General features: G+C 42.0%; 1 protein-coding gene across 19 annotated transcripts in view; it reads right to left on the bottom strand.

Annotated features, from left to right (window-relative positions):
• Nucleotides 1–13,308, bottom strand: part of stxbp5l (syntaxin binding protein 5L) — a 411,861-nt gene that overhangs the window by 63,959 nt on the left and 334,594 nt on the right. For all 19 annotated transcript variants that reach the window (XM_079563359.1, XM_079563371.1, XM_079563374.1 and 16 more), the window contains exon 5: nt 6,715–6,849. In XM_079563359.1, the coding sequence (XP_079419485.1) occupies nt 6,715–6,849 (135 nt within the window). The remainder of the gene's footprint in view (nt 1–6,714; nt 6,850–13,308) is intronic.

Raw genomic sequence — 13,308 nt, 5'->3', positions numbered from 1 at the left:
CCTGTCTGTTCTTTGTGTGTGCTCCCAGTCACGCAAAAACAACAGAAGATGTTATTAGCATTTGGCCTCTCCTAGTATACTCCAATAGCTCCAAATGGGGGTGAAGTTAGAAGCGACTAAGCTCTTCCACGGGCCCCGTCAAAGACCTGGCAGGTATGTATCAATCTGTTTAAGCTCAGGAAAGAACATTTCACAGTATGGAGGAACTGTGTGTCCTCAGTCACGCAAAAAGACCAAAGATGTTGTCAGCATTTGGCCTCTCCCAGCATTTTCCTATAGCTCCAAACGGGGTGGAGATAGAGGCGACCAAGCTCTTCCACGGGCACGCACAGAGACCAGACAGGTACGCATCAAGTCATCTAAGCTCAGGTAAGAACATATCACAGTATGTAAAAACGGTGGACTGTTCCTTTAAGAGCCGACTTAAAAACAGAAAATGAGTCGATCTCCCTAAGATGCAAGGACAGTTCATTCCATCATTTTGGGCCCACAACAGTCTCCTCTCTGTTTCCTGTTTGTCTTTGGGGCCACCAGCTGAGAGAGATCTGCAGACCAAATGGAGCGTGCAGGTTTTTATTTTAGAATTTTAGAATAGGAGATATGTGCTCCCTCTTTTTTGTCTGTCTCGCCCGACTCCAGCTGGTCGGGCGAGACAGTTCTGGTTCAGCCCAACATACAGTGCGTTACAATAATGGAGACGGTTTGTTACAAAAGCATGAATGAAAATCTCGAAGTGCCGCCGTGGCAAAACAGGTTTTACCTTTGCCAGGTGACGAATTTGGACGAAGCTTGTTTTGACAACTGAGCTAATCTGTGCATCAAGTTTAAGAAAAAACAAAACAAAAGAAAAAATAACAAGCAAGAGTTGACAAGTTTAGTCAAAGCGTGGCACTGTAGTACATACGACTGTGGTGGTAAGCTATGTTTGTAGCCACAGTAGCATTAGACTAATGGAAGTGAAGCTGTCAACCTGGTTCACCACAATCCATACTACTTTCACACAGGCTAGGTGTTATATGTTCTATCAATGACATTTCTATCATGCTTTTTTTTTAATATTATGGCTTTGTAACATAACAATATATCTTGCAAATGCTTAAAAAAAAAAAAAAGCTAAATAATAATAAGAACAGCAGAGAGAAACATTTCATTTCCATACGCATGTTGGAACCCGCAAATCCAAAAAGGGAAATGCCATGCTTTGAGATACCAGGGGGCCATGTAACCCCCCACCATTAGGAGAAAATGGGATATAACACTATAGACAACATGCAAATGAGCAAGGACAGGCAATAACATGCAGATTAGTGGAGGCACAGTCAGGGGGTCTCTTCAGGATACACAGATAGAGCGTTGTGGTCAATTTTGATTAAATGTATTTTTTCACACGCGTTTTCTTGCAGGGGTTAAAGTGGTGGCCGATAGACAATAGCATCATCAAACAAACACAGGTGTCAAAGAGCGCGCAGAAGCCTGTTGGTTTGTTCAAGCTGCACTGGACAGAGAGTGAAGACCTCAAGAATAATCACCTGAAAAGTGGGGTTCCTCATTCATTACGAATTACTATGAGTTTTAAGTTGTGGGCCAAAAGTTTTGGAGATCCCTAAGGTGGGAGTAAATTGTGTTTTAACTTGCTTTATTGTATTTCCACGATACGTTTTGTGTCTTTGGAAGTGCATGTCGTGTTGGCTGATAAAGTGCTGCTGTCTAAACTTTACCTTTTCTCAAATGACTTTCCAAAGAACTTAACGCAATTCGGGCGTTCTGCACTCCCAAAATTTCATCCGATGAGCGGGGCAGTGACTGAATTTTGCGGTGCATTATGGGTAAGAATAGTCTTCGCAAGTTCCGGTTCTGCCGGAGCGTTTTCCTTCGCTCTGCTTGCTTCATCTTCTGCTTAGAGAGTGAAGAATTATAAAATATATACAAGGTTTTATACTGTTTTTTTATTCTTAATACTGTTTAGCTTGACTTAACAAAATGTATGCGAAGTATTCTCAGTTCTCTGTTACAGCGGAAAAGTACCAGAACACCAAAGTGTGTGAGCACAAAACCCCCGTGCCCCAAAAGTAAGATAAACAACTGCCTTCCTCCAGAAGGATCTTATCAGTTGCAACATTCCATTGAAGACATAAAATTGGGGGTCGCAGGGCGGAACTATGTGATGCAGCAGAAGCACTGGAGCCAAAGGAACCAATGAGATTTAGTTTTAGGCTCATGAATATTCCAATGTTTAATGTGATACAAATACACTGCTTCCTTAGTAAAAATCCAGTCTCCTATGGCAATGGACAGCTGGTAGACTCGATGTTAGGGAACTAGGGAAGCAGAGCTCTGTATTAGATGACCTGTTAGGGAAATAAACCTTTGTGATTTAATCTTCTGAATCCTGGGTCATCTGTGCTGGTATGTGTTATTAGCTGGTAGTGTAGCGTTGTTTGTCAATAACTCTTCTTCCAGTGTTGAACACGCTTGGTGTTGTCCGACGTTTGGGTAATTAATTAGGAAGTGGACAACACAGGAGAAGGAGTGAAAAACTCCTTACTCTACAAGAGGAATACAATTCTGTAGCTGATATTTTATGATGCAGACTTCGACTGTTCCGACTCCCTACATTTGGGGCTCGTACCTCCCGCCTCCCCTCCTGCCTTCAGCGGACACTTTTAGCCACGCACTGCCCCGCTAACCGTTGCCCCTGGGGTCTGTGAGCTGTCCCTGGGAGACTATAGTAAAAAGCAGCCATTTCATAAGCACTGACAGCCTCTGATTATCTCTCTGCCCTGTAGTCGAGCTGCTAACCGCTCGCCCGGAGCTAGCTAGCTCTTTAGCAGCGCATAGATTTGGTGAAAACAAGTTTTATGCAATAATAACGTCAATAAAGCAGCCTTTGAGATGATCACACACTGAGTTGGGCTTGACACATTTGTGGTTTATTGCGGACTTTTCATTAACAATGAGCTGTAGGCGATTGTAACTTGTCCACTGGCACAAACGGATATATGGGCTGGATATGTGCTTAAATACTAGGGAGATCCTTGCGTAGATCGTGTGTATAGCTATAGCTGAAGATCCATAGGACATGGCCGTAACAAAGAGGGACTAGTTAGAACCAAAACAGCAGTTATTTTTCAGTCAAGAGCTCCTCCCTACGCTTCAGAACACATTCAAAATCACTCCTGACGTCTAAATCAATCAATGGTTTTGTATAGCCCACTATCACAACAGGAGTTGCCTCACAGGGCTGCACAAACCATTAAGGCAATAAAACAGAACAGACAGTCTCCATCGCCTTCAGTCTGAATGCAGTACAATAGCAGCAGGAAGTGCACTAAGGCACGAACGGTGTCCTTTTTTATCACAGCGCTGCTCAGTGGATGAAATTTTGGGAGAGCAGAATGCCCGAATTCCGCTTCAAATTAGAAGGCTGCTCCTGTATACTTCAATAGACCCGAATGTATTCAAACGCGAGGGACATTTAATTAGGATTGGCATAAACACATCGGAGCGGGTCACGTGACTCCGCTCCGTGCAGAGGAGGCAGGGCAGCTGTCTGTTCACACTTCTAATTTCCTCTCATTTTATATCTCATTTTGGGATGAGTCTTTTGAAAATGAAATTGTGCATTAAAAATGTGGCAGAGTCATTTGAATTTCAATGAGTGCCCTTGTGTTTGGAAACAGTGGTCCCGACTGAATTTTTGATATGAGATTCTTTTCATGAGAGCAGAGGAGGGTTTGTATTAAATTAAGGATCGGGGAATGACAAAGATGTTCTGCACTCGGTATAAATACACATGCAACAATGTGGCTCTCTGTCTGCTGCTTGTTCGCCCTTGTTATTATTCACGTTCAGAGAAAAGGCTCCCGAGACATGGAGCAGTAATGAAGGAACATTTATTCTCCTCAACTTTTCATGAACCTTCGCTTCAGAAAAAATGAGAGTGCTGACAATGGAAATATCTTCTGCTGCTCACTAAAGACTCTAATGAAAGTGGTATAGACAAATACACAATAGTAATGGCTGCAGAAAAACATGAAGCCCATGTATACGGTATGGGGCACTTTATTTCTCCCGCTAGATTTCAATTTTGACTCATCCTTCATTGAAGTATAGCCTGGGAACTCAACTTCATATTGGGTTATGTTTGGTCAGGTGTACGGCTATCTGGAGGATTTGGCCCAGAAGGTCTTAGACTGTAGTAAATGTACAGCTAGTGGTACTTGGTTTCTTCAGGTGGTGCTGTGGTGGTAATATTAGACTTCATTCACTTTAATCATAAATAATTTTATTTATGCATTTAAGTTGTTTGTTGTATGTTTTTTAGTTTACAAGTTTAGGCATAATTCAGTCTATTGTAGACCCTTTAAAGACCAGCTTTATCTGATTTGATCTTGATCTTGGCCTGAAATTGAAAGGTCAAATATTTTATGAGGTGACATTAATTTATGTTTTCTCAGTGGGTGCCTATAGTCAAAAGACTGACCCCCCTGAATAAGTCAACAACAGGCTCAAACTCACAACTGCTTGTGAGTTGGGCGCTCTACTTACTGAGCCAAACCAGCAGTATCTTCGCGTACTCGCCACATTTGTATACATTTGTATGTGTTAATGGTTGAATATGAGAAGAGAAGAAAAGAGATTACTCTCTTGAATTACACGTTATGCGTATCTATTGAAACTATTTGGGTGGGTGTTTAAGCACCCATGGGATCGGTGCCTATGCTTGCATTGTATTATATAGCAATAATATTGTATGACAGTTAATATCACAATTGTCTGATATTGTGCATTTTCTATTGACTACATCATCATTTTTTTTCCAGATTTGTGAATATAGCCCAAAAACATATGGCTTCAGACCTTGTGCCTGTAATCCATTGTAACGAGAAATCCGATACAGTATGCAGACTTTTCTTTGTGCTCTTAATTTCTTACTTTCTGAAGCACAATGGGGAAACAGAGATCTATTCACAAGTCACACACTGGCTGCTCACTCGATGACATTCACTGAGCAGAATTGTGATAATACAGAATAGGATCCATGTTTTATGCCTTTTAAGGCATAAAACTGGCTGCTAATGGAAGGTTGGGGCTCCAGCTGTGCCCCAGTTGGCAGGAACAGGATGTGTTGCCTTGTGCTGCTAACCCTAGGGTTCCTCCAGGAAATTGGCGAGGGGAGGTGTAAAGATGGAGAGAGGCAAAAAGGCCAGATTGATCCTTGGGCTGTGCGACTTACTGTGCCAAAGTCGATAGAAATGTCGGGAAGAAAACCTCAAACATGTATTTTATGAAGTGTCTTGTGAATTAGATGTTTGGCTGTTTCCTTTTTGAGGAAGGCCTTGGATTTCTGAAGGACCAGGGGGTGCCCTGAACACATCGTTAAACCTGGCAACATTTGAAGGGAGCCGTCAATGCTCTCAGTTTGAGAGAAATGTCAAAATCCAAGCAAGTCTGTATGTTACTGCAGCTATTGATCATGACAAAGCTAATGTAGTGCATGATTGATTAAGCTGAAAGTGACACAAACAAAAGTCAATATGCTTTCTTTATAGCATTACATTCTCTGTGAGGGAGCCAAGTATGAATCATTTTGAAATTGACTGAAGTTTTGATGAAAAACACCAGTAAGCAACAACTTTTTATCGAAGCCCTGTGTCCAATAACAAATACTCCAAACAGGCCTGTCTTATGAAATGTAAACCCCGAACTTATGAGGCAGTGGTGTTACTATAACTTATTTCCATTACTATTTGTAAATACATCTAGTAAAATAGACAACAATCTGTATCAAATTTGTTTAGCACATTTAATGGGAGGTGCTTAAGATGTGAGACAAATAGAAAGTGGTGAAAATGATCCCACTGTTGAGGTTTTTGAGATACGAACATATCTCAGTATGCAAAAGCGGTGGTCTGTTCCTGTAAAACCATTTCATTTTGGTGGACAAAGGTTTCGTATGTAATAAGCAAGACTATATCTGCAGTTGAAATCACAGCTGATGCGTCGCCACCGCAGTGTGGCGGTGATTGGCAGACGGTTCGCCCACACGCGGAGTTTGTGCTATGACTCTTCGCCATAGTTTGGGCTGCCAGGAAGCAGCAAGATGGTGTGGCACTAGAGTGACTTGTGACTGACACCGCGGCGTCGCACTTGTCAGGGTAACACATGTGGGCGGCCGGGGTGAGGCAAGACAAACAAGCAGGCAACTATGAGACCGTGGTTTGTTAAGTGCGTCTGAGCATGCATTAACGTGTCCATTTGCAGAGCAAAATGTCAGCTATTGGGTCATCTCTGCAAAGTGCACAGCAAAGAAACTGTAATTGTCGGAGTTCATCTGAGAAGAAATAGTGCGTTGTCCAGTGACTTGACCCTGTTAATCTCTCACAGGAAAGTACAGGGAGCGGAAGGACGCCTGTTCTGCCAGTCCATGGAGATGTCACATGTCAATTCTGTGGATTAAGTCTACAGGAAATACCTCAGATAAGTAATACTAGTAGCCAATGCTGTGTGGACTGGAGATTCAAAGAACATGAAGCAACTTGAGCCTTTCTACCGGCACAACAAGACCAATAAATCACTTTTCACTCTTCTAAAAACATGTCTTCTTTAGAAAGCCTTCACTTGAACTGCAGGTATTGGGGTCCTGACTTCAGATTGAAACACAAAGCTCATTGCTGTCAAAGCCGTGTTGCCGTGAACGGGAAGGGGACTTACAGCTCGATGGCCTTGTTCCACATGATGACATATCCAGACAAAATGAACGACTCGATGTTGACGATGTGTGTGTTGCCGCGCTCCGTCCCCACATACAGCCATTTACTCTGAAAAGGAAGGTGGCAGAATGTGATCCTGGGAACAGAGAGACAGAGAGACAGAGAACAGGTTAGAGCATAATATTTGCAGAGGACTTCAGGATTGTTTACGCACCAACATAACATTTAACATAGCACAATATTGTCTTTATTATAGGACACAATTCAAAGAGCACTGTACTGCCCACCCCAGCCCCTCAAGAAAACAGAACAATATTACTTTTTATATTATGTATTTGCATTGGGGGGTTGCATGAAACATCATTTTGATTGACTATATATATTTTATGTGTGGTGTATGATGATAAAGATGACTAGAACTTGAAAACATTTATTGTAAAATCTCGCACACTCTGAGCAGAAACATGAGCTTCCATTCATGTGTCTTTCCATGAAAGTGCAATGGCTTTCTTTGAAACGAGAGTAGACTTTTGGGAACTACTTGTTAAATAAAACCTGAATTGAACTCAAGGTTTTGACAAGAGAGTCTTGTTGAGAAATTAGTTAAATCTGTTGGTAGCTTGGCGCAGGCAATAGCATTTCGGGTCCATTGAAAAAAACTTACGTGAAATCACAAGTTCTGTTTTCCTGTTTGCATTCAATTGAACAAGCTGTGGTATTTCTGGTGTTTTTTTTTTTTAAAAGATCAGGCTGAAGAAAGTAAAAACAATCATTTCCTTTTTAACTAACAACACAAGTACATGGAGTGCCTTGCGTACAATATTCAGCCTGATTTAGAAAAAAAAATAAAAAATCTAAATGCAGCGAGCTTAAACACAGCCAGGTCCCGTCTCATGTGATGAAAATCTCTCCTCTATTCTGTGGCCTGAATTTCACCTTGTAAACAACGCATTTATCATTAAATAATGCAAGTAATGTTTCAGACTGAGGCTCTATATTGGATGCTGCAGGTAGCCCGGTTCCCCCACAGCGCAATGACCTGGTTGAACTGTTTATCACTTAACCTATACCTGTGCCAGTGCCGCATGATACGTTTCAATATCCGATTAATGTTGAGGAAGTGCGGATTTGTTTAGTGTGCTGCTGAGTACATCAGTGTGACGGCAAAAACTACAAAATAATAAATCACATTTGTGGCAAAATCTCTTCCTATTTACAAGATTAGAGGTGACTGAAAATATATGGACATACAAGAAGGAAACAATAAGGATGAGGTTGTGTGCTAAACAGTTCCAGGGCATTGCTGCTGGTTGCTGGTTAACCCTAATGACTTCACTGATCTCTATGCCCAAAGGTTTGTCTCATAAACAAATCTGTAAAGTACTTTTCAATTTGTAAACAGAAACACCTGGACAATATTCACCCAACAATCAACCACAAAGTGCATATGAGTGATTGGACTACCTATTTTTGGCTAGACTATATGAGCAAGTAGAATATCCATGACTATAGCAATACTGACTGACTTCAACTTGCTTTCTTCCAACGTCATTATGGTTTTAGAACATTTTCTCCCTATTCATCATACTGTAAGTTCACTGATGTAAGAAACCTCGAGAGTTTTCCCATCAAAATAAGAGTAAAGAACATGAAAACCTAATGCATGGATGAGCTGCCTTCTATTCTCTGTTTCAACTTTATGACAAACCGATTTGTGCACATTACTTATACTTATTATATTAATAGGCCAAGAGACGGATGATTGTGAACTTTATTTCTCTGGCCTGGGCATCAGTCATGTTTGTAAGGGCAGAGTGTTGGTGAATGTTGGTCCATGCTGATCACCTTGTTACGATGAGCTCCGTACCAAAGCCTCACCCGCTCGGAGAGAGATCAGATTAGGCCTCACAAGACAAATGAGATGGCAGACAATTCAATAAGGATTTTGAGGCTAGAAACGGCGGTATTAAAACTGGCAGGGCTGCGGACACTGCCCATCGTGCCTCTTTTGCTCCACTGGCTTGGGGGAAAGATGTAGTTAACTCGGAGATGAGTTGAATGGATACTGAAGTTAGATTTGCTGCAGCAGAAATTGTAGAAAGGTCTTTAAAGAACGGATGCTGACCAAGATTCTGAATGGTTTCATAGAATTTTGCTTTATAAGTGAATTTGACATTGGATTTGAACTTTACAGACTCATTTTCTCGCTGCAACCTCTTAACCGAGCACATTTTGTCCAGTTTGGCATTTCCCAAATCTAAAAGCTTTTTGAAAAAAGTGTCAAAAAAGCAACAAAAACGAGGATGAAAAGGCAACAAAAAAGCGATGAAGAAGTGACTTAAATAAGAGACAAAATAAAACAAAAAGGCCAAAAAGGAGCAACAGAAAAGTGACAAAAAGCAATGAAAATGTGGCAAAAATGTGACCTATACAAAACTGCTAACTTTTTCATCACTTTTTAGTGATGTTTTAGTCGCTTTTTTATTGTGTTATTGATGCTATTCCGGCATGTCTTTGTTGCTATTTTAACTGAAGCTTTTAGGTTTGGGTCATGCCGAACTGAAGAAAATGTGCTTGGTTCGAGTGTTAAGAGGTTCAGTCAAGTGAAGCCTGTAGTTACTTACAGTTTAAAGTTAATTTACCCCAGAATAACACATGTGGAGCCAAGTGCATGTGCTGGATCTTCCTCCCGGCACAAGAACAGCGCTGGTCTGAACAAGACATCTTGCATGTGCCCAACATGTGACTGCAGCCAGTGGCAACAGGGTGTCGCTTATAGAAAAGAGGTCGACTGAGGCGTGGTTTGCTGCAAGCAGCACCAAGAGCGCCACTTTCCCTTTGCAGCCTCATCATCTTTTCTTTCTTTACATCACACTGCCTCATGTACTTCCTCCAGCATGTAGGCCACATCCTTTTTAAGCTCTCATAGGACAAGCTATAAACTTTATTAATCCCACTGCGAGTTAAACGCGGTCCGTGTCCCGAGAGGAACAAGAATATGCCCCTGGTCCCGCTGAGGCGGTGGTATCAAGGACCGCGGGACTCTCCACACGGCCATAGTTCAATGCAGAAAACCCACGTCTGAGTTGTATAAATATTGTCCGGGGAACGCTGCTGGGGCAACCTTTGGGGATAGCCAGTGCTTGATCTAGGATCAAGGTGAGGATTATCTAGCCGCAGGGTTAACCTCTTAACCCCCACTTGATCTGAGCACATTTTCTCCAGTTTCTCCAGTGGGAGAACTGCAGAGCCCTGAAAAAAACCCACCAATTCATGGGGGAGAGCTTGTGATTTTCTGACACAAAAGCCCCACAGGCCTGGGAATCAGCCAGGACCTTCCTGAAACGAGAGCTCTAACTACTAGGGTTAGGCCTGGTCGACACAGATCTCATTCTCTGTTTAATTAAAGTTGTACTAATCGTAATATTAACTCATTCTTTTAAAACGTTCAGATTTTAGCTCTGTACGTAATCATTAAGAGAGACTCTAAAATCCCCTTAGAAACGATTGAACGGAAATGAACTCTCACAAAAACGCAGGTAATGTCAAACTAAAGACAAGGATTGAAATTAAATGGAGAAGGATTAAGTGGATTAGTGGAAGATCGTATCGGTAAGTACAGTTCCAGAGGGCAGTAAAGATTTGACTCCAGACAGGCGGACCGAGCTGCATTTAAGGCTGTCGTTATGAGTCACGTAAAGAAAGACGATATGTAAGTGCAAGCTGCCGGCCCACACAAGACTCTCTGAGGAGCTAATAGCAGTAACGAAGTCAAGAGACGTAGGCACTAATTGAATTGGTGGCGTCACTCGGCAGACCTCGCCATCTGCGCAAGTGACAAAAGTGCTTCGCAAAAATATTCACTCAACGTCAAGTCAAACTGCATTCACAAATTATTGTCATCGTTAATATAGAGAGACGCACAATCCATGTTACAAGAAGATGCGGGAAATTGCAAAACCACTTAGGTCCTCCATCTTATTGAGATTGAAATACTTTTTACACACAAAGCAAAATTAAAAAGGGCCGCACTGTATGAGAAAAACAATATGAGATCGTGAGAGTAGGGATACGAGCGGAGATACACTCGCGCCTTGGGGGTGACGGGGGAAGCTGGAAGGTCTCTCCTGTGCATCCACTTCAGCAGACTGCTCTGGTGTTAGTATATGTGGCAAAGTAGGTGTAGAGTGAGTCAGCGCTATCAGAGAACCTGTCGCGCGTTGATTAGCAAGTGGAATTTGACTGAGATACAGTCCGCGTATAGGAAGAACCGGCTCTGATATGACCTAATCATTTCAAAACACTGGGCCCGATCTTGTGTTTCTAAATGCGGGCTTTAGACTATAGACTTCCGCGCTGGATGCCGCACTGTGACATCTTCAGTTCCAATCTAAACGCAGTAAGTGGGTTGAATAAGGACTGGACATGGGCTGGACAGAAACCCATAGCCAATGGCAATGTTATGTGCGACAGTGGCCCCTCCCAGAGCTTTTTCTTCCTACAGACCAATGTTGGTGAGGGGGAATCACGTGCTGGTGTTTTAATCATGTTTCTGGGTCGTGTAGGGCCCCACACAGCGTGGTATGTTCTCTTTCTCTCGAGACACGACCAGTGTTTAACTCACAGTGGAGTTAAGGTTGTAGCTTGTCCTGTAAGAGCTTGAAATGATGTAGCCTAAATGCTAAAGGAAGTAGCTACATGAGGCCGTACGCGATGTTAAAGGGACTATATAGAGTTGACAATTGTTAAAATTAAGTATTTTCATCCCCCTACATGTTCCAGTCCATGTCCATGTCCTAATATGGAGAAGGAGCTCAGACCTGTTCACCACAACTACCTCTAAAATCCTGCACTGTCACTCAAAAAGTTTTACGAGTCCGAATTGCCGTCATGCACGAGCTTAATATAGAAGGTGCAGTTACACGCATGACCTGAGGTGGCAGTAGTGAGTATACAATGACTAACTTGCATCTAGCCCCTTTAAAGGAACAGGCCACAATTTTCATACTGAGATATGTTCTTATCTGAGCTTAGACGAGTTGATGCATACCTGTCTGGTCTTTGTGTGTGCCTTCAGTCATGCAAAAAGACCAAAGATGTTGTTAGCATTTGGCCTCTCCCAGCATATTCCTATAGCTCCAAACGGGGGTGAAGTTGGAAGCTACCACGCTCTTCCACGGGCACGCACACAGACCAGACAGGCGCATACCAACTTGTCTCAGTATGTAAAAATGGTGGCCTGTTCCTTTAAAGGAATAGGCAACCATTTTTACATACTGAGATCTGTTCTTACCTTAGCTTTGACGAGTTCTATAGGACCTATCTGGTCTTCCCCCATGCCTTCAATCACGTAAACACAGCGCAGACGGCGTTAGCATTTAGCCTCTCCTGCTCTCCACTATAGCTCCAAAACAGGTCAAGATAGAAGCTACCAAGCTCTTCCACGTTTTCCCTATTTAAATATGGTTACGTGAAGTGTTACACTACAAAGTATAATTACACAAAATTAAACAATGTAAATTTTCTAAGCGGATAAAAGGGGGAACTATATTGTAAGGCGTAATAATACTAGGAGTAGTTCGAAATCCGGGCAGTAATCTTCACTTTACTGCGCAGTAATCTTCACTTTACTGTGCGGATGCCAAACTACTCCTTATATTATTACGCCTTACAATATAGTTCCCCCTTTTATCTGCTTAGAAAATCCACATTGTTTAATTTTGTGTAATTATACTTTGTAGTGTAACACTTCACGTAACCATATTTAAATAGGGAAAACATGGAAGAGCTTGGTAGTTTCTATCTTAACCCGTTTTGGAGCTATAGAGGAGAGGGGGAGAGGCTAAATGCTAACGCCGTCTGCGCTGTGTTTACGTGATAGAAGGCACGGGGGAAGACCAGACAGGTCCTAAAGAACTCGTCAAAGCTAAGGTAAGAACATATATCAGTATGTAAAAAGGGTGGCCTATTCCTTTAATGTAATGATGAGTCTATGGGAGAGAAAAGATGAAAAAGCAACTAGTGCATTTTTTTTTTAGAAAGAAGTGGACCCCTTCTTTCTAAGCCACGCCCCAGCTAAACAAGCATCGGTGCATAGTTTGTTTGCAGGCAAGATACCATTGTCTTCTGCACTAACGCTGTTTTTACACCAGGTGGAAGATCGGGCCCAATAAGATCAATCAAAATAAAACAAAATAATTGTTTTAATTATTATTTCATCAGATTGTATCAAAACAAGAGCGAAATCAGGGTTTCATTTGTTTTTGCTTCTAAGTTACAGGCACAAATTGTGTACGTTTCCTGCAGATGGAAGATCTCCTCATCAATCGTGTGATATACAGTGTTGTGGCTTCATGCAAAATGGATATCACAGCACCTAATATCGCAATAACAATAATTTGGCAGTACTGTTGCAACACCAGCAGACAGTTGGGCAAGATATATTTCAATTTTTGTCAACCGTTCATTTTATTGAACTGTGGCACCTCTTCTTTTTAATCAAATTTACAAACACATATTTCAAAGTGTACGGTCCCACAGAAAGCTGGGAGATTTTATTCGCAAATAGCCTCTCAGCCCTTAGGTCTCTCTAAAA

This window comes from Gobius niger (assembly GCF_951799975.1).
Source record: "Gobius niger genome assembly, chromosome: 9".
NCBI lineage: Eukaryota > Metazoa > Chordata > Actinopteri > Gobiiformes > Gobiidae > Gobius > Gobius niger.
This window is presented reverse-complemented; position numbering and strand designations above follow the sequence as displayed.